At 35.5% G+C, this 21,104-nt stretch overlaps 1 protein-coding gene across 3 annotated transcripts in view; it reads left to right on the top strand.

Moving 5' to 3' along the window:
- The window catches only part of PRKCI (protein kinase C iota), a 70,980-nt gene that overhangs the window by 39,226 nt on the left and 10,650 nt on the right, over nt 1–21,104 (top strand). For 2 of the 3 annotated variants that reach the window (XM_027541401.1, XM_027541416.1), the window contains 10 exons: nt 577–662; nt 2,031–2,171; nt 6,114–6,168; nt 7,311–7,369; nt 10,384–10,560; nt 10,998–11,095; nt 11,985–12,098; nt 14,029–14,164; nt 19,586–19,673; nt 20,802–20,927. In XM_027541401.1, the coding sequence (XP_027397202.1) occupies nt 577–662; nt 2,031–2,171; nt 6,114–6,168; nt 7,311–7,369; nt 10,384–10,560; nt 10,998–11,095; nt 11,985–12,098; nt 14,029–14,164; nt 19,586–19,673; nt 20,802–20,927 (1,080 nt within the window). The remainder of the gene's footprint in view (nt 1–576; nt 663–2,030; nt 2,172–6,113; nt 6,169–7,310; nt 7,370–10,383; nt 10,561–10,997; nt 11,096–11,984; nt 12,099–14,028; nt 14,165–19,585; nt 19,674–20,801; nt 20,928–21,104) is intronic. The other variant, XM_027541408.1, reaches the window with a different exon arrangement.

Genomic DNA, 21,104 nt, shown 5'->3' with positions numbered 1-21,104 from the left:
AAAGAAAACTGAAAGATACTTTTCAGGCAAATGGGAAATTTGCATATGAACTGTATATTAGATGTTACTGAATTAATGTTAACTTTCTAAGACACCGTAATGGTATTGTGGTCAAATAGAATTAGGGGGAGTGTCTTTAATCTCAGGCCGTGGATACTTGGATATTTAAAGGTGAACTGTTACGATGTCTGCAATTTATTTTTAAATGATTCATTAAAAAAGTGTATGTGTAAATAGAGAAGAAAGCAAATGTGGCAAAGTGATTGTAACTGATAAATGTGGTTGAAAGATGAAGGCATTTATTGTTCTATTCTTTCAACTTCTCTGTGGGCTTACAATTTTTTCAAAATTAAAAGGGAAAAAATAACAGAAAAGCAGTAATAGTTTTTCAAATATTTATACTCCATGGGCTTTATTTTCATCTGATCTCTTGATGAATCTATTTTATTTTTTCACTTTCAGGTTTTTAATCAATATATTTTTTTGTAGTGAATATCATAAAAAGTCATAGACTTTATTATAAAATGACTTATAATCACACTTGCTCTTTTTTAAAAACTTTTAATCTCTGTTTAGAATCCATTTACAGACGAGGTGCACGCCGCTGGAGAAAGCTTTATTGTGCAAATGGACACACTTTTCAAGCCAAGCGTTTCAACAGGGTAAACCTTAGTTTGCTGAATGTTGATAATTGGAGAAATCTGTTTTTTTCCTCTCTACTGTTACTCCCTTCTAAAGGAGTAAGTAAAGAGTTAGTTGCTCAGTCACGTCCGATTCTTTGCAACTCCATGGACTGTAGCCCGCCAGCCTCCTCTGTCCATGGAATTCTCCAGGCAAGAATACTGGAGTGGGTTGCCATTCCCTTCTCCAGGGGATCTTCCCGACCCAGGAATCTGAGGCTCCTGCACTGCAGGCAGATTCTTTACTGCCTGAGTCACCAGTAGGGTGACCTATAATTCCCAGTTTGCCCAGTGTAGTGCATTTGCTATCTTGAAGTACTTTTTAATAGCATCTCTTGACTCTTAAAAATGTTCCAGATTGAATGATTAGTTATATGATTACCATAGCTGTAAGAAAACTGGATATTTTGAATATAATTCAAGACAGCTAAAAAATAAGCAAGGTTTAGTTTGCAGACCATTTACTATTGGGTTTTTTTCTTTAGTTTTCTCTGTTTTAGAAAATGATCTTTGCAGACACTTACCTAGTTTTTACTATGTACCATGCACTCTTCTGAATGCTTGACATGTACTGCTCCACTCAGCTTAAGGGATCTTAAGTTCTGCAACTAGGGATCAAACCCGTGCCCCCTGCAGTGGAAGCACAGAGTCTTAACCACTGGACCACCAGGGGAGTCCCTATTTTCCATTTTAGAGATGAAGAAACTGAGGTGCAAAATAGTCAAATAACTTGCCCAAGATAACCCAGCTAGTAAGTGACAGAGCCAAGGTTTGAAAGCAGTCTTTCTCCAGAAGTCCATGTTTTTACCTACTCTTGACAACTACAAATATATGGATTCCATTTCCATTCTAACTGTGCTGAGTTCTCAGTTCATTAATGTAATAGAAGCCACCACCTGAGGTTCCCAAATTCCTATTCCCAGTTGCAGAGATATTTTAAAAGTTTTGAAGTGAAAAGTCACTTTAGATGTTGCTGCATAAGACATGTTTGACCTCTGAACAGTCTAGAAGGTTTATGTTTGCTTGAGAGTCCTTGCACAGGTTTTCTGCCATGTTTTTCAAGTTTAATTCACTTTTCCTATTTTCATTACTCTGAACCTAATTAGAAAAAGACTGAAAATCCATGGACTTAGGAAACGTCATGGTTACAAATTTCACTGTCTCTTTAAAACAAGCTCTATTTTCTGTTTATTTCCCATGACCATCATAGCTTTAAGTTGTGTATGATGAAGGAATTTGAGTTAGAGAAGAAAACTACTTATTTCACTGTTCTATGAGCAAACTGTTGGGAAAGTTTATGATGTGTTTTTTGTTAATTAAAAAAAAATACTGTTGAATTAATCTCTCCAGCGTGCGCACTGTGCCATCTGCACTGACCGAATTTGGGGACTTGGACGTCAAGGATATAAGTGTATCAACTGCAAGCTCCTGGTTCATAAGAAGTGCCACAAACTTGTCACAATTGAATGTGGGCGGCATTCGTTGCCACCGGTAAGACACCATTGTCTAATTTTTCTTTGATAGAGGATTTTTTATAACTCTGCTAGAACATAAGACTAAAACAGGGGAACGTTAAGGAATCAAAGCTCAACAGTGTTGTTACAGAATGTGACTAGGAACACTTTAGGAGTACAGTTAACATATTGTGAATTTGGAATTAGATTACTACAAATTTGTTTATAGGATATGGTTAACTTCTTTGTTTGACCTGCTGTAAAATCCTTTGGTCTAAATTAGAAAAATGTAAGGAGAATCATTTAAAAGCTATGTTTTTCTTCTTTTAGCTACTCTTCAGTCTAAGCTCCCATTATTGTAGCATCTGTACTAAGCATAAAGCAGGTGAGAAGAGTCAGAGGCTTCCTGTTTGCTATGTGAAGTGTGAGATAATGGGGAAGTTTTTGCACTTAAAATTTTTGTTTTTCACTTTCTATTTTAAATATGAAATTAAAACGTGTTCATCATAGAAAAAAGATGAATAAAAAACTTAAATAAATATCCTCCATTAAATCTACTATGTAAAGGTAATGGTCATTTGGTGCATATTCTTCCAGAGCTATGCAAATTTATATGCATAAAGATTTAAAATCCTTCTATATTAAAAAATTTGTAAACATATATAAGACCTGATGGAGCAGTATAATGAACTTTCATATACCAGTTATCCAGCTCCAATAGTTACCACCTCACGACCAATCTCTGCCCATACCCAGTTAGCCTGAACTCATTGTATAGTATTTTGGTGTGTTTTTTTTTTTTTTCATCCTATAGTATTTTGAAACAAATTCCTCTTTTTGCTCTGCATCTGCACTTACTGGACTACTGGATTCTTCAGCCTGGATCCACCAGGGGGTTGTGAGGGGGCGGTGAAGTTGTCAAATATCCATTGAGACAATGTTCAAAATTTTGGTTGTCACATAAATGTTGTAATTTTGTTTTCATAATTTTCATTAGGAATCAGGATCTAAATTAAATTCATATTTACAATTAATTGATACATCTAAGATATTTTTAAATTTACTGATTCTTCCCTCTCTCTCTCTTTCCCTTACAATTTAATTGTAGAAGAAATAGTGTTATCATTTAAAGTGTATCAGAATCTTTCTCTTGCTTCTTCATGGTTATGTTTAAAATGGTCTCCTGTCCTCTTTATTTTCTGTGTGTTAACAGTTGAATGTGAAGAGGTTTGATTAGATTATGATTTTTGGTTTTTTTGTGAGTTGTTTTGAGATTACTTCATAGAAGGTGGTGTGTTTATCCATCAAAAAGCATATAATGTTTTTATGTCTTGTTCTTTTACACACTTTTTAACAAAAATAAGACTTTGTGTTTACTGTTTTCTAACCCATTTTTCTTGCTGAACAATATATTTTGTTCATCTTTCTGTACCTATATATTCTTCATTTTTTTGCACATTTTTTTTGTGTCTTTACCATAATTTATTTAACCAGTTCCCTATTTGAGTTGTTTTCTACATTTTCCTATAAGGAAAATCATAGTAAACTTCCTGATAGATTAATCTTATTATTTCCTTAAGGCTGCAGAAGTAGAATTACTGGATTAAAAGATGAGCATTTTTTAAAAGATCTGCATTTGTCTTTTTTTTTTTTTTTTTTCTTTTTACTTGCAATGCTAGTGATAGAACCAAAGGCAGATATCTATATCAAACAGGAGAAACGTAAAGGAAACTAAACAATTTTATGTAATCACGTGGCCGTGATCCTATACAGTAAAATGGAAATTCAAAGGACATGATTTTTCTGAATGCAGGAGACCCCGGTTTCATTCCTGGGTCGGGAAGATTCCCTGGAGAAGGGACAGGCTACCCACTCCAGTATTCTAGCCTAGAGAATGCCATGGACTGTATAGTCCATGGGGTCACAAAGAGTCAGGCACAACTGAGCCACATTCACTTTCACATGCGGATATTATTAAAAAAAAAAATGTGGTAACAGATCTAGAACCTTTGGCAAGCTAACGAATGAGTAATATAAATATCAATAATCAACTTTGTCCTTCATGGTGATTACTGTCCGATATTTGCTTTGAGAGCACTTGAACTCCTCATTGTTAAAGAGAAATAATCCTTTCCTCTCTGAAACATTTGTGAACCATTCAGTTGGGTGTGGTGAATAAAATACTTAAGGATCTAATACATAAAAATGCAATAGGCAAAGCACATTATTTTTTCGCTCCCTTTCTCAAAGGATGGAATATTTTGTATTTGCCCTGATTTTATGTCTTGACTTCATGTACCATTGTATAGTGACATTTTTAGTTGAAATACAGTAGGACTAAAAATATTGATATAATACTAATAAATCATGTTGGTATGTGTGGTTGTCACATGTGAATTCACAGGAGATTTAAATTCACAGTTGTCAACGTAAAGGATTCATGCTATTTAGCTTCTTCATGAATCTATACCATGAAGGAAGAGCTTTTCGCAACACATTTCACTGAGGGAACTACAGGGATGATAGGCATAATACTATGTGTCAGTTCATGGATTTCTAAGCATTGCTCACAATACAGATCTGATTTTCAACATCAGGGTTTTTTCATTGTCCTTGAACAGCATTTGTTTTTCTGTTCAGTTCAGTTCAATTCAGTCGCTCGGTCGTGTCCGACTCTTTGCGACCCCCATTGAACCGCAGCACGCCAGGCCTCCCTGTCCATCACCAACTCCCAGAGTTTACCCAAACTCGTGTCCATTGAGTTGCTGATGCCATCTAACCATCTCATCCGCTGTCATCCCCTTCTCCTCCTGTCTTCAGTCTTTCCCAACATCAGGGTCTTTTCAAATGAGTCAGCTCTCCAAAAACTGGAGTTTCAGCTTCAACATCAGTCCTTCCGATGAACACCCAAAACTGATTTCCTTTAGGATGGACTGGTTGGATTTCCTTGCAGTCCAAGGGACTCTCAAGAGTCTTCTCCAACACCACAGTTGAAAAGCATCCAGTCTTCTGCGCTCAGCTTTCTTTATAGTTCACCTATATATTCCAGACGAAGTTCAAGGGAAGCTGTGATGCTCCACTGCCCTTGAAGGAGTCCACATGGAATGAAGAAGTACTGTGGGAAGTCTGTTAGTAACCATCATGCCTTGGGTCTGTGGTCCGCACCCCTCCGCTCCGCTCACTGGATGCCGATCCATGGGGACCCAGGAGCGCACGAAATGCTGCATTTGTCTTTCTAAGTTGTCTTTTAAACAGGGGTCCCCAGGCTCCTAATGCCTGATCTAATACCTGATGATCTGAGGTGGAGCTGATGTAATATTAATAGAAATAAAGTGCACAGTAAATGTAATGAGTGTGAATCATCCCGAAACCCTCACATGCTGGGTCTGTGAAAAAATTGTATTCCATAAAATCAGTCCCTGGTGCCAAAAAGGTTGGGGACCACTGTTTTAGATTGATTATAACATATTTATTCTTAGTACCTGCTCTGGACATTGTGAAAGTAGGTTTTAACTGGTAGCTCATTGATAGTAACATTATTTAGCTAGTTCAAAAAAGTTTACAAATGGATTTATGGTTAGAGAGGTTGAAAGCCAATCTTAACAACAGCAGAAAGCCAGAAATTGTGAAAATAATTTATCCAGATTACTGATATATTCTTGAGTATTCTTAGTCAGTGGAATGACTTGTGTGAGTTCATAAATGCAGAAGGATTTAAAAGGGACTGAAATTAATTTTGGTTTTTCTGCGATCTGTAAAATGTGGCTAACATTACCTCATTCATAGGAATGTTGTATTGTTTCATGTAATACAATTAAAAATAAATTGTATATAGTAGTATAATCCTTACTAAGTTACATTTCAGATTTAAATTTTAATATGCTGTGTCTCATCAAAATGATATTGTTTCTGGATTTATGGAAGTATTGATATTTGATAAGAGTCCACTAAGTTACTGTGTCTTTGGAAATGATTGTAGGAACCAATGATGCCCATGGACCAGTCATCCATGCACTCAGACCACGCACAGACAGGTAAGAATGACGGTGGCACAAGCTACTGCTCATTAAGAAAGTGTCACCTAAAGACTTCTGTATGTGAATCTTTCGCCTAAATGTAAAGACATTTATATTCTTCCCAAATAAAAGCTAAGTAACCATGCTGCTAAGCTGCTAAGTCACTTCAGTCGTGTCCGACTCTCTGCGACCCCATAGATGGCAGCCCACCAGGCTCCGCCGTCCCTGGGATTCTCCAGGCAAGAACATTGGAGTGGGTTGCCATTTCCTTCTCCATGTAACCATATTTTGGGGATTTAACATCAATCACAGTATTTAACATATATGTTTGGCATTTTTAAAAGACAACTATGTAAACTACAGCAAATGACTGTTTCCTTTAATTCCAATAAATTTCTTTGAGACCTCTTTATATACCAAATCTATTTTTTTTCAATAATGAAGACGTATTGATTTTGTGGACTGTTGACTCTATTCAAGTGACATTTTAAAATAAAACTCTATTATGAGATGAAGAAATGATGTAAAAGATACAGAGATGCTGTATCAAAAATTCAAGAAAGATCATGTGAGTTCACATGTCTAGTAGATACAAAACCTTTAGTATGTCTCTGAGAAATTTGGAGAGCAATTACATGGGACATGGCAGCCTGATCTGGGATGAATCAAGAAAAAGGGACTTTTTCTAGAAGGACAGAATGTGGCATCTTCTTCATGGAAGAAGCTAGTTATATGAAATGTAGGTTTTTTTGGCCCCAGCTGCTTTAAGGAATAGAAACCTGGAATCCAATCTAGTCTAAACTAGAGACCCTCCATCTCTTATGTCTCAGTCATACTAATATAATTAAATAGGGTTTAGAGGGTTACCCTTTTAGAAGGAATTTGTAAAGAAGAAAAATATATTTTAAAATAGCAAAAGTGTTTGTTAAAATCAGTAGTCGCTATTGATTGGTTCGTTCTCTTTACCCTCATTAGAGATTAGAATTTAACTGATATTTATGTATAATTTGTTATTAATAGGACAGATATTCAGTTTTACATGATGAACAATTATTGAAAAATAAAAAGTAAGAAAAATGAGAAAATTTTGTGTAACTTAGTTAATGTGTACTGTGTTTTTCTTCTTCTTTTTTTTTAAATGTTTGGGATTGGGTGTTTAGTAATTCCATATAATCCTTCAAGTCATGAGAGTTTGGACCAAGTTGGTGAAGAAAAGGAGGTAAGATAATTAGTCTTATGGTACATTATGTCATCAGCTTTTTAATAACACGTGACAGTTTAAAACCATGACAGATTGACTTGCTTAAATTTTAGGTCATACTGGAAAAATATAGGGATGATTTTTAATGATTCTAGAGTTTTATTCTGATTTAATTTGTTAATTAAATTACTAAAATCATTTAAATCAAACAGTCTGGTGTGGTGGGATAACTTATTTTCATTTTAAGGTAGCATAATCTAAAAATTATAATGTACTTAAGAATGGTGTTTCAAAATACTTGGTAGTATTGTTTAAAAATCTCGATCCTTCCATTTTACAGACTAATGGTTTATTTAAAGTATAAATAATTAAACATCTTAACTGCCCATCTTTTTTTCTGACTGTTAAACAGTTTATCAGTTTTTTAAACAGTTTAATTTAAAATGTTGAATTAAAATGATAACCAATTTTTTAAAAAAAGCTTATGGTAAGATTTAGCATGCTTCACACGTTTCACTCCCACTTTGACTTCTGAGAAACAACCTTTTTTAATCTTTTCTAGTTGTGTCCACAATGTGTTTATCCCTTTCTTTTTCAGGTTTTTCAACTTTATATACTTCTGGCCACGAAAGGTTTAAACTAGTATACTGTGTTGTGCTGTGCTAAGTCGAATCAGTTGTGTCTGGCTCTTTGCGACCCTATGAACTGTAGCCCACCTGGCTCCTCTGTCCTTGAGAGTCTCCAGGCAAGAATACTGGAGTGGGGTGCCATGCCCCTCCTCCAGGGGATCTTCCCCACCTAGGGATCGAACCCATGTCTTACATCTCCTGCATTGGCAGGCAGGTTCTTTACCACTAGCACCCAAACTAGTATACTGCCTCCTCCTTTTCTCTTTCCATTGTTTGATAAGTGTATTATGTTTTACTCTGGGTTACCTTTTTATTATGGAAAATGTCAAGTATCAATAAAAGTAAACAGAATACTATAACAACCCTCTGTGTCCATTACCCAGTTAAAACAATTGTCTGTACATGTTTTGTCTACCAGCTTCTTTCACTCCCTTTGGCTTAGATGGTAAAGAATCTGCCTGAAAATGCAGGATACCCAGGTTCAATCCTGGGTCAGGAAGATCCCCTGAAGAAGGGAATGGCAACCCGTTCCAGTATTCTTGGGCTTCTCTGGTAGCTCAGACAGTAAAGAATCTGCCTGCAATTTGGGAAACCTGGGTTTGATCCCTGGGTTGGGAAGATCCCCTGGAGAAGGAAACGGCTACCCACTGCAGCATTCTGGCCTGGAGAATTTCATGGACAGAAGCGCCTGGCAGGCTGTAGTCCATGGGGTTGCAAAGAGTCGGACATGACTGAGCGACTTTCACTTCTCTCACTCCTGTACTGTTTTGAAGCACATCTGTTGGTTACCTGTTTAGTCTCCTATCCCAGTTTCTTGTATCTCTTTTAGTTTGTTTGACATTCTTTTGCTGTTTTATTACTAGTTGTTCTAGGGATTGCATCTTACACCCTTAACTTACTTAAATTCAATACAGATTGTTAATAATATGTTTACCATTTTCCAGGATATCAAGGACCTTAGGGCACTTTAAATTCACTCATGCTCACTTCTTGCCTTTAGTGCTTTTTCTGTCCTATTTTAAAATTCTGCATGTGTGTGTTAGTGTTTCTGAACAGTCAGTCCTTACTTTGGTTTATCCATATCTTATTCTTTTGTTCTGTGTCCTTCCTGTGTGTCTGCTTCCATATGAGATCATCTTTCTTCCTGAAAAACTCAGTGTTTCCTTTAGTGAGAATAACTAGTGATGGATTTCCTTAGTTTTTGTTTGTCTGAAAATGTGTTTCTTTCACTTTCATTTTGAAGGCTATTTTTCAGGCTTTAGGATTGTAGAACATCGGGGGTGAGGGGGGTTTGGGCCCTTTAAAAGGTGACTTTCCACTGTTTTCTGGCTTCTGTCATTTCATTCAGACTTATTATTGTTTATGTGAAGAAACTGTTACCTTCACTCCATTTGATTCTCTTTTATGGTTTCCTATTAACCATACTTAGTCTATACATTGCTTTATCTTTTTTACCATTTTCTGCATTCTTAATCTGCCCTAATCTGGTTTCTTTCACTCCTGTTCATTTATCCTTGTTTCCCAAGTCACATTATTATTTCTGCATTTTCTTTTGAATCATCATTCTCCTTCAGTTTTCATAATACTTCCCTCCCACCCAATTGGTGCTTACTAGTTTATCTTTCTGAAAAGTTGCTCCTTGCTTTTGTTTATACTCTTCACTTCAGAGAATTCACACTTAATTCTCATGCGTACATCTGTTGGTTGTATGCTGAGAATTTTGCAGGCATCTAATAAAAGATTATCTTTAGTCTTCTTTGTGAAGAATCAGAAGCCTAAGTTTCTGGTTCTGAATGATTTACAGGGCTGACTGTCATTCCAAAGAAGGCTTGATATTGTGTAAATAAGAATGTTTTACATTAGCTGAGCTGCCTCATGCTTGCTTTCTGCCTGTAGTTTTAACTCAGCTTTCATACATTAAGCTCCTAGCAGACTCATCTTGATGAGTAACTTCTCACTGTAACTTCTAACTTCAGTGTGAAAAACTGAGCTCATTATCTCATCAACTCTGCCAGTCTTATCCTGTGCTCACACTTTCTTTTTCTATCAGTGATACCTCCAATCTCCTGGTCACCAAAGTTAGTGTCATTTTTTTTTTTTAATGCTTATATCTTCATTGCCTCCGTTCCCCAAAATTATCAGATTCTTTTAAAGACATCTTTTAAAGTTTCCCAGGTTTCAGCTTCTTCTCCATTCCAAACACCACCCCTCTGACCTCAACTCATGAATTTATCCTATCTCTTAAGTAGTGCGATTCTATCATTTGGGTTGATGTAAGAAAATAATTAAGAATTTAAATCAGAAAATATTTAAACATCTTACAGGTATATCTAGGTGTTAGAAGTATATTTTGTTATGCAAAATACTTCAGGTATAGCTCTTTGATATAAATGTCCTCAACAGGCAATGAACACCAGGGAAAGTGGCAAAGCTTCTTCCAGTTTAGGTCTTCAGGACTTTGATTTGCTCCGAGTAATTGGAAGAGGAAGTTATGCTAAAGTACTGTTGGTACGATTAAAAAAAACAGATCGTATTTATGCAATGAAAGTTGTGAAAAAAGAGCTTGTCAATGATGATGAGGTAAGCACAATGATGTTTTATTACCTCTAAACTATTACATTGGCTTAAGCGTATGATATCAGAAAAGATGTCAATGTTTGTGCCTTATTGTTTTAGTCTGCTTTTCTAAATACATGCTTCAGACTGCTTAAAATATATATTTAAAGTTGTCTGATGATTATTAGATTAAAAAAAAATAAACATCAAACCATATTATTATCAAGGGAAAGTACTTGAGCTTTGTAAAAGTTTGGTAGACTCTTTAATAATATTGAAAGGTTTGCTGGGTAGTAGTTTCTCTTTGTATATAAATTATTATTTCATGATTATCAGTGCTTTTGATGTTTAGCCTAGTTAGTAATTGCATTTATGGTAATAGAATTACTAAGAACAAATTTGTCATAGTTTTGATACTGTCATTCTAGTTTGACATAAATTTCTTTCATATTTTAAAATAGGATATTGACTGGGTACAGACAGAGAAACATGTTTTTGAACAGGCATCCAATCATCCTTTTCTTGTTGGGCTGCATTCTTGCTTTCAGACAGAAAGCAGGTAAGATTGAAAGATAATGGAATGATTCCTGGGTTTGACACAATAAGAACATTTTGGTATATTATACAGTAAGAACCCTTTTTACAGTAATTCCTGAAGTGGAAATCACATGGAAACACAACAGTACTGTGTTCATAATTGCCTGCAACTCCTGTTGGATCAGCATTAGGAAATTACCTGCTGCTGCTGCTAAGTTGCTTCAGTCGTGTCCGACTCTGTGCGACCCCATAGATGGCAGCCCACCAGGCTCCGCCGTCCCTGGGATTCTCCAGGCAAGAACACTGGAGTGGGTTGCCATCTCCTTCTCCAGTGCATGAAAGTGAAAATCGAAAGTGAAGTCGCTCAATCGTGACCGACTCTTCGTGACCCCATGGACTGCAGCCTTCCAGGCTCCTCTGTCCATGGGATTTTCTAAGCAAGAGTACTGGAGTGGGGTGCCATCGCCTTCTCCGAGGAAATTACTTGCTTTACACCAAAAAAAAGTCAGAATTATGGCAGGAGAAAGTAGATATCCAACCTTTTAAATATCACCAAAATTCTAGTTTTAGGACTTAAAATTTCCTAGAGTTTAATTAGGTGGTAAATCCTAACTTCTTTCACTTTAAATGACGATTGGAAATGACTTACATTGCACCTTCTAAAATTGGGGTGGGAGTGACAGTTCTGGATCGCAAGTGGTACTACTTGAGAGTGAAAGTAGCAGGTTACAGAATTATTATCTTTGGTTTGCTTTCTTGTATCTTCTGTGGTTTCTCCTCCAGTCACCCTGTGTTTCCACCAAATTTCTGGAATGTTTGTTACGGGTTTATCTTGTAGAAGGCTCTCTGTACTGTGACTGGTCTCTAGTGTTTAAACTGCAGAAGTGACACAGCCTTATTTTGGGTCTTAGTTTCATGTGTTCTCTCCTGTGTTTTAGATTGTTCTTTGTTATAGAGTATGTTAATGGAGGAGATTTAATGTTTCATATGCAACGACAAAGAAAACTTCCTGAAGAGCATGCCAGGTAAGTTTTGTGTTTATTGTTTCTGTGTGTTGGATTTTGGTAGGAGTAGTTCTGGGACTTTTTATATGTCGGTGGTTCAAAACAGTAGATAAATCATTTATTTTGATTCCAACTAATTCTCTGTAAGTCATGTAGAGGCTGAGCTAAAAGTTAATTTATATTGTAATATTACATATATAGCATTATATATTACATATTTAATAATACAAGCAGTTGAGAGGTATAAACAGTATTCAAGGGGAAACCTTTAGTCTACTAAGCTCAATTATTTTCAAATATTTTGTCTATTCAGTATCAGCCACTGAAATAACTAATGAATTTATAAGCACATATTAATCTTATTATGTATGCAGTGATCTCTGACAGTTTTTTGTTAGAAGATGATTGTTGGGACTTCCCTGGTGGTCCAGTGGTTAAGACTCTGTGCCCTCAGTGCTGGGGACATGGGTTCAGTCCCTGTCAGGGAACTAAGATCTCTCTGGCATGCCTCATAGCACAGCCAATAAAATGAAATAAAATAGAATAAAGGTTATTGTTCATATTTACTTGAGCGTAATGAAACAATTCCTCTTAACTATGATGTAATTCTGACTGTTCTTCCATAGTTATAGTTTCTGAATTATTCTGCCTTTGGCATTCCCCTCTCTGATTCCATATATGTTGATTAATAAGAGAAAAGAGTATTAAATATCATTTGTTTAGTGCCCTTAATTTGATGTTATTATACAAGATAGTAAATAGTTTCTCGAGGACTTTGGTGGGGAAGGATCATGGCCTTGGATAAGAAGTTTAATCCGTCAGTGCCGTATTTTGTTTTGTTTTTTACTCATAATTAGAAATAATTCTACCCTTCTGCACTTCACGAGAGTAATGCCAAAAGGAAGCAAGTGAGTTTGTATGTGTATTTAACAAAGGTTGGAGACTCATTTTAAAAAAATAACTTATTTAGTGGAAATCTTGCTATTCATTGATATTTCTTATCAAAAAGAGTTAATAACCTTCAATTTTATAGGAAGGTGTAAAGTGTATTAATCTATCTTGTTTAATTTACTGTATGTTCATTATTTATTTCAGCTTTGACAAATGGTCACCCTTCATAGCAAAGCCACAGATGATATTTTGAATTGCGGATATAGCCAGTATTTGTTCCTTGTTTGTTCCGTTGGACTAAGGGAATGTAGCCTAGTTTTTATTTTATTAAAGTGCCCGTTCTGGTTTTATACCATCTTTGCTTCTGTAGGAACCAGATACAGGATAAGGGCTCAAGTTCCTTGTTTTTAGAATTACGTAGCTAGAAGGTGTGTATTACACGTCTCCAAACATGATCACGATAATACTCACCAAAGCAGCTTTATTCAGGTCAAAAATTTTCCTATCACCAATGAGTTGGTGGCAATTCTGAAAATGTCTTCCTGTTATAGAATAATTTAACTCATTTTTTAGAATTTTGGTGTGGGTTTTATTATTTGAGTGGTCAGCTTTCAGTATTCTTTCCATTTTTGACCAATCAGTGGTTCTTAGCCTTTTGGAAGGTCTTTTGTCCCTTAGAGAAGTGATGAAAACTGTGGAAACTATAAAAGATATCCATACAACTTTGTATCCAGTTGTAGGAGTGTGGACATTCTGAAGTCCATCCAAGGACCCAGATTAGGAATCCCTGTTTGAGACTTTCAAATTAAACTTTATGAAAGGTATGGGTTTAATTTAGACTGGAACTTTTATAATTGTGTTTGGGGCTCAGCTATTTTAAAGTGGTGCCTCAATTTGTGTTTTGGTATTACTCCTAAAAACATTGGGAGGAAAAAAATCTTTTGACATGATTTTGATGTTCTGGTTTGCAGATGGAAGTAGGATTTAAATACCTTCCTCTAGAAACTTACCACGATTTAAAAACTTGAATCAAATGAGTTAATTTTTCATTTTATTTTAGATTTTACTCTGCAGAAATCAGTCTAGCATTAAATTATCTTCATGAACGAGGGATAATTTATAGAGATTTGAAATTGGACAACGTGTTGCTGGACTCTGAAGGACACATTAAACTCACTGACTATGGCATGTGTAAGGTGAGGGAAGTTTCTAGTTATTGAGAAGATCTCAACAGCTCAGGAAATTGTTTTGGTCAAATAATTTTACATTCAAAACTGGGGAAATAGTTGCTACTTTGTGCTAAAATGGCAAAAAGTATCCTAAACAGAGACAGTTGTACTGATCTATCCATTTATGAAATTCCACATTTTCTATGAAGTTACATGTGCTGTAAAAGTTCATTTCTTTTTATTGTCTGTATTTTTTTATCTTGAAAGTCATGCTACTATTAAATAAAATCTGTAGGTAAAGACTATCTGCAATCCCAGACTTGAGCACAACAGCTTGCATATCATCTTCCAAGTTTTTGCCTTTTGATTGTGACTCTTTATAATGCGCTCAAGATTTTCCCAGGGAATCTAACATTTTTTCATATTTAAATATCTGACATAAAGTACAGTAGAGCAAACTTAAGAATTTTAGTTATTCTCAGGACATGTCCTTTATGTCTGAGTGTTTTATTCATTTTGTAACAGTGTTTCATTTAAAGGTCCAGTCTTTTTTCAGAAAATGTGTAGGGGACTACTCTCCTTGTCAAAATAACCTAGACAGAATTTTCTTCACACAGTAAATGTGGTAGCAAGCCTGTGAATGTGAATGTGTTAACTGCTTGTCCCCATTCACCTAAGGGAAGTGCCTCTAGGGCCTGCCTCTTTTTTTTTTTTAATAAAATTTTTTAAATCTATTTTTGGCTGCACTGGGTCTTTGTTGCTGCACACAGGCTTTCTGTAGTTGCGGTGAGTGGGAGCTACTCTCTAGTTGCAGTGCTCGGGCTTCTCTTTGCAGTGGCTTCTCTTCTTCTGGAGCACAGGCTCTAGGCGCCTGGACTCGCTAATTGTTGCAGGGGCTCAGTTGCCCAGTGGCATGTAGAATCCTCCCAGACCAGGGATTGAACCTGTGTGCCCTACATTGGCAGGTGGATTTTTAACCACTGGACTACCCAGGGAAATCCCAGCCTGACTCTTTTATTCAAAGAAACTTGAGCATCCTGTTTTGCCTAGAAGATATTAAAGAAAACTTATTACTTGATCTTTTCTTACACTTAATGAAAAATAATACTGGTTTGTTACATACTCTCATTCTTTTCAGAGATCCTCAATCAGTTTAATCAAGATCTTTGATAAATCTTCTAGAGGTTTTTTTTCAGTAATTCTTTAAATTGGTTGTTCCACTTACCTCCTTTTCTGCCTCCTTCTCCAGGAGTTGTTTAATGTTATTAGTAGGAAATGATCCCAGAATTTGAACTTGTGTTCAGAGACCTTACCAACAGTACTTTGTCTCTTTTCCAACCTAATACATTTACACTCAATGTTTAAGCTTGTGGGAAATAAGTCCCCTGGAAATTGTAATGTTCCTATCTTATGACTTAAGAGTCAGTATTTAAACTTGCCTAAAGTCTGACCTTAAGCAAATATTAGATGAATTTCTCTTCTTTATAATTATTCTTTGAGAAATCTAAAACACTAAGATTTTTTCCATAGTTTTTCTAGAAATGCTTTCTTTAGGTTTATTTAATTTAATTTCTTCAGTTTCTCACTAGATGCTTTTATATAAGGAATGCCAAGAATAGTGATGACTGGAGGCATATGAAAACTGCAATTAACATCTTCAGAGTTTGAAATATTTTATGAATATTGATTTTTTTATTGACTGAAAACTTTAGCTATTTTATAAATTGATGTGCCTCCAACTATTTTTTATCAGCAGGGGGATTTCATAATAATATCTATTTTATGCTGTAAGTAATTTGGCTGATAGACGTACATTCAGATATCCAGTCCAAAGCTGAATGATTTAGTACAGCTCTTTTACAGGTTAACAGACTGCATCCCTTGCCTCTGACTCTTACCCTGCAAGTGCATGTCATAAACCATCACTGTATGTCAAGCCATTGCCATTAATACAAAACAACTAAAATCCCATCCATATTTCTTTGTATAGGCATGCCTTGTTTTACTGTGCTGCACAGATACTGTGTTTTTTTTACAGATTGAAGGTTGTGGCAACCCTGTGTTAACATTTTTTAGCAATAAAGTTTTTTAAAAATTTTTATTGCAATATATTTGATTTACAATATTGTGTTTAAAATATCTTTTAGTTAAGGTATGCATTTTGTTTTTAGACATGATCTGTTGCACATTTAATGGATTACAGTGTAGTGTACACATAATTTTTACATGTACTGGAAAATCAAAAATATTCATGTGACTCAATTTATTGTGATATCTACTTTATTGTTGGAATCTGAAACCAAACTGCAGTATCTTCATGGTATGCCTATATATAAAAATAACATATATACCCCTGTTAGGGATCTTAAAAAACCCTTGAAGTCACAATATATATTACTAAGTATTTCTTCTAGATATTTATATTCATATTATATATAATAGTATAAAATCTGAAGAAAAATACATACCCCATACCAGGAATATCTCTGCAGGAATTCATAAGAACCTCATATAACAGTGGTTGTCTCTAAGAAGCTGAAACTGGATATGTCAGACAAGAATGGGAAGAAGACCTGATTTTTAGTCTGTATTTTCCCCCTCCTTTTGTTTGGAATTTTGTACCATGTAATTTAACAATAGGGAAATGGTTAAATTCTAGGTACATATGTTGAGTTGAATTTTGTATTCATTAATAATAGGAAATTTGTAATTACATGGGAAATTACATAACTTACAAAGTAAAAAAAAAAGCAGATGTTTAATTGTATATTTAGTATTATTCAGTTTGTATTTAGACTTTTGTTTTTCATTTTAATTGAGATGTGGTTGATTTACAGTATTATATATTTCAACTGTACATCGTGATTCACAGTTTTTACAGATTGTACTCCATTTATAGTTATAAAATGTGGACTGTATTCCCTGTGCTGTACAATGTATCCTTGTAGTTTATTTATTTTATACATGGTAGTTTGTACCCCTTAATCCCCTACCTGTACTTTGCTACTTCACTCACACCACTGGTAGCCACTCGCTTGCTCTCTGTATCTGTGAGTCTGTTTTGTTGTCTTATTATATTCATTAGTTTTATTTTTAAAATTCCACATATAAGTGATAGCATACAGTATTTGTTTCTCTGTCTGACTTATTTCACTAAACATAGAAGCTTCCAAGTCCATACATGTTGTTGTTTATGGCAAAATCTCATTCATTTTTGTGGCTGAGTAGGAGAATCCCAGGGACGGGGGAGCCTGGTGGGCTGCCGTCTATGGGGTAGCACAGAGTCAGACACGACTGAAGTGACTTAGCAGCAGCAGCAGCAGCAGTATTCTAGTAGTAGTTTATAAATGGTTTCCTTTCTGTGCAAAAACTTTAAGTTTGATTAGGTCCCATTTGTTTATTTTTGCTTTTGTTTTCTTTGGCTTAGGAGACAGATTAAAAAAATATACATATTGGTACAGTATATAGCAAAGCATGTTCTGCCTGTGTTTTCTTTTAGGAGTTTTGTGGTTTCTAGTCTTAACATTTAGGTCTTTAATCTGTTTTTATTTTATTTTTGTGTATGGTAGGAGAAAATGTTCTAGTTTTATTCTTTTACATACAGCTGTCCAGTTTTCCCAAAACCACTAATTGAAGAAACTGTCTTTTCTCCATTGCTTATTCTTGCCTCCTTTGTCATAGAATAATTAACCATAAATGCTTGGTTTATTTCTGGACTTTCTATTTCTGTTCTATTGATTTATATGCCTGTTTTTGAGCCAGTACCCACTGTTCATTACGTTAGCTTTGTAGTATAATCTGAAATCAGGTAACGTGATTCCCCCAGCTTTGTTCTTCTTTCTCAAAATTGTTTTGGCTGTTTGGGTAGATTGTCTTTCTATTGTTGATTTCTTATTTAATTTCCTTTTAAGAGAATAGTCTGAATGATAATGGTGCTTTGAAATATGTTGAAATTTCCTTTATGCCTTGTATTTGGTCAGTATCCCAAATGTACTTTAAAAAGCATATGTAATTGGCACCCCACTCCAGTACTCTTGCCTGGAAAATCCCATGGACGGAGGAGCCTGGTAGGCTGCAGTCCATGGGGTCGATAAGAGTCGGACATGACTGAGCGACTTCACTTTCACTTTTCACTTTTCACTTTCATGCATTGGAGACGGAAATGGCAACCCACTCCAGTGTTCTTGCCTGGAGAATCCCAGGGACGGGGGAGCCTGGTGGGCTGCTGTCTACGGGATCGCACAGAGTCAGACACGACTGAAGTGACTTAGCAGCTTAGCAATCTCTATTTTGCATGCAAGAAGTCTCTGTCTCCCTCCTTTTCCCACACACACGCACACACACATATATATATTCTATATGTGTATATACTATACATATTTTAAACTTTAGCTTTTATTCAAATCTCCCTCTGCTTACTAATTTTTTGTCTATATGATCTTTCTTCCTTTTTTTTTTTAATATATAGATGTTTTAAAAATCACCTGTCATGATTGGGGATTGTACTATCAGTCTGGGCTGCTATAACAGGGTACCATAGGTTAGGTGGCTTAAACAACAAACATTTATTTCTTATGGTTCTGGAGACAGAAGTCCACGATCAAGGTTCTGGAAGATTTGGTGTCTGAAGGTACCCTTCTTGGTTTGCAGATGACTGTCTTCCCATTGTATCCTCACATGGTGAGGAGACAGACAGAGAGCTAGCTCTCTTTCTCTTGTAAGAACGTGAATCCCATCATGGGGCTCCAACCTCATGACCGAATCACCTCCCCAGAGGCCCCACCTCCCAGTGCTGTCACATAGGTTGGCAGCATGTGAGTGTCGGGGGCACGTAAACATTCAGACGATAGCAGAGACTCTGAAATCCTCTTAATTATTTTGCCCGTTTTTACTAGTTGTATTTTGAGGCTTGTTGTTAGCTGCATACTAGTTTCTTTTAGCTTCTTGGTGATTGTTCCATTCGTTGTTGTGTAATTGCTCTATTTGTACACATTAGTGTGTTCTACCTTAATTTCCTCTACCCTGTAGCTATTAAAATGCAAAACCAATAAATGTGTGACTTAGGAGAAATGACCAGAAGGGAAACAACATAATGCGTCGTGGTTGTGTTAGGAAGTGGGATTTAAAAGCTTTTCTTCATAAAATATGCTTCCTTTGACTCATGTAATTTACATTTTTATATTATAATTTTACTTGAATATAAATTATTTTAAATGCCGTTTTCATCTTAATTGAATTCTACCATATCTAATGAGGTCAAGTTTTCTTTAAGGTATTTAGTAGCAACCTGTGGTTTTAATAATAAAAGCAGCTGTGCTAGTGATATTTTATTTAAGCTCAATATGCTACGTATAGATGCTAACCTTATATGAAAATGAAATAAAAGAGGTTAATTTAAAACAAATATTGCATCTTATTATTTTCTTCCTTTTTTTTTTTAAATAAAAGGAAGGATTACGGCCAGGAGATACAACTAGCACTTTCTGTGGTACTCCTAATTACATCGCTCCTGAAATCTTAAGAGGAGAAGATTATGGTAATAATTTGGTGGTATTTTGGCCATGTGATGGAAGGGTGGTTAGATGTGATACCAATTGCATTATAGTATACTGTAGTATTTCGGTACTGAGCTTATTAACAGAAACTTTCTTGATCATCCTAAAACCTACTAAAAACTCCAAATTCTAAAATCAGAAACAGTGGGACTTTGATAGTATTTGGGGATGCCAATTTGAATATGGCAAGCACTTAAGAGTACTGGCACTGTGCTAAGCAGTTTGCATATATTAACTAAGTTAATCTAATCCTTTTAGTAATCCTATGAGATAAGCACAATTAATTGACATTTTACAAACAAGGAAACTGGTAGACAAAAAAGTTAAATAACTTGCCCAAGGTCATGTAGCAGGAAAGTGGCAGAGTTGGGATTTAATCAACCATGTAATTTCAGAATCATAAACTTCTGTAAGGTTGTTCAGATTTCCTGGGGTATTTCCCCCAGGAATCTGAAAGATGGAGGAAAGATTCCCTGCTTGTCAGAAACCAGAGGTTGTGTTTATCCTAAGAGAACATTTGGCCCTTTGGGTTCTGGCCCTTCCTAAGAAAACATTTGGCCCTTTGGGTTCTGGCCCTTTGATTTCAGCAGTTGTAAAGAAGGATGGCTATTTCTGATAGCTGCTTATAATCTGGTTCCAAAGTCCTTTCAGGATCTTTAATCAGGTAGCAGAAGATCAAATTTCACACCACGCAAGGTTATTTCAAATACAATTTAATTATGTCCTCAAAACAAAGTATTAGAGGCAGGCTCTTGAGTCTGTAATTACAAACATATTTGATGGGACAAAGTGTACAGGATAATTGTATAACTTGGCATAGACATATTGGTCTCTGCAGCTTAGTGTAACCAACAAACATATTTGGGAAGAGAAACTCGTGTTTCATTTTCTATATTTTATTGTTTAAAGTTATCATTTAGTTACCTCCCTTCTTTGATAAGTGAAATGTTCTTGTAATCCTCAATGCCTGCCATGATCATGATAATGCATTTCAAGTTTACTTTTTCATTATGTTTATTTTTTTAATTATGTAATAAAATTAATCTCAAATTACTGACATTTTAGAATGTGGAATGGATAATTTATTGCTTTAAAATTTCATTTTGAAGGTTTCAGTGTCGACTGGTGGGCTCTTGGAGTACTCATGTTTGAGATGATGGCAGGAAGGTCTCCATTTGATATTGTTGGGAGCTCGGATAACCCTGATCAAAACACAGAGGATTATCTTTTTCAAGGTAATTTGCAGTATTTTACAGAGTCTCTGTGAATAACCCATCCTAAGGCATGAATGAAGACAGCTATAGTTATTACTTTCTAGTAAGAAAGAGGAAGAATAATCTGGAAAATATACCCCTAAACACATGAGTTTGTTTTTGTTGTTTTGATCTGTCGTTCCTACTGCTTAGTTTTTG

The sequence above is a fragment of the Bos indicus x Bos taurus genome, chromosome 1 (genome assembly GCF_003369695.1).
Source record: "Bos indicus x Bos taurus breed Angus x Brahman F1 hybrid chromosome 1, Bos_hybrid_MaternalHap_v2.0, whole genome shotgun sequence".
Lineage (NCBI taxonomy): Eukaryota > Metazoa > Chordata > Mammalia > Artiodactyla > Bovidae > Bos > Bos indicus x Bos taurus.
The sequence above is the reverse complement of the archived record's forward strand: the minus strand, read 5'-3'. Positions and strand labels throughout refer to the sequence as shown.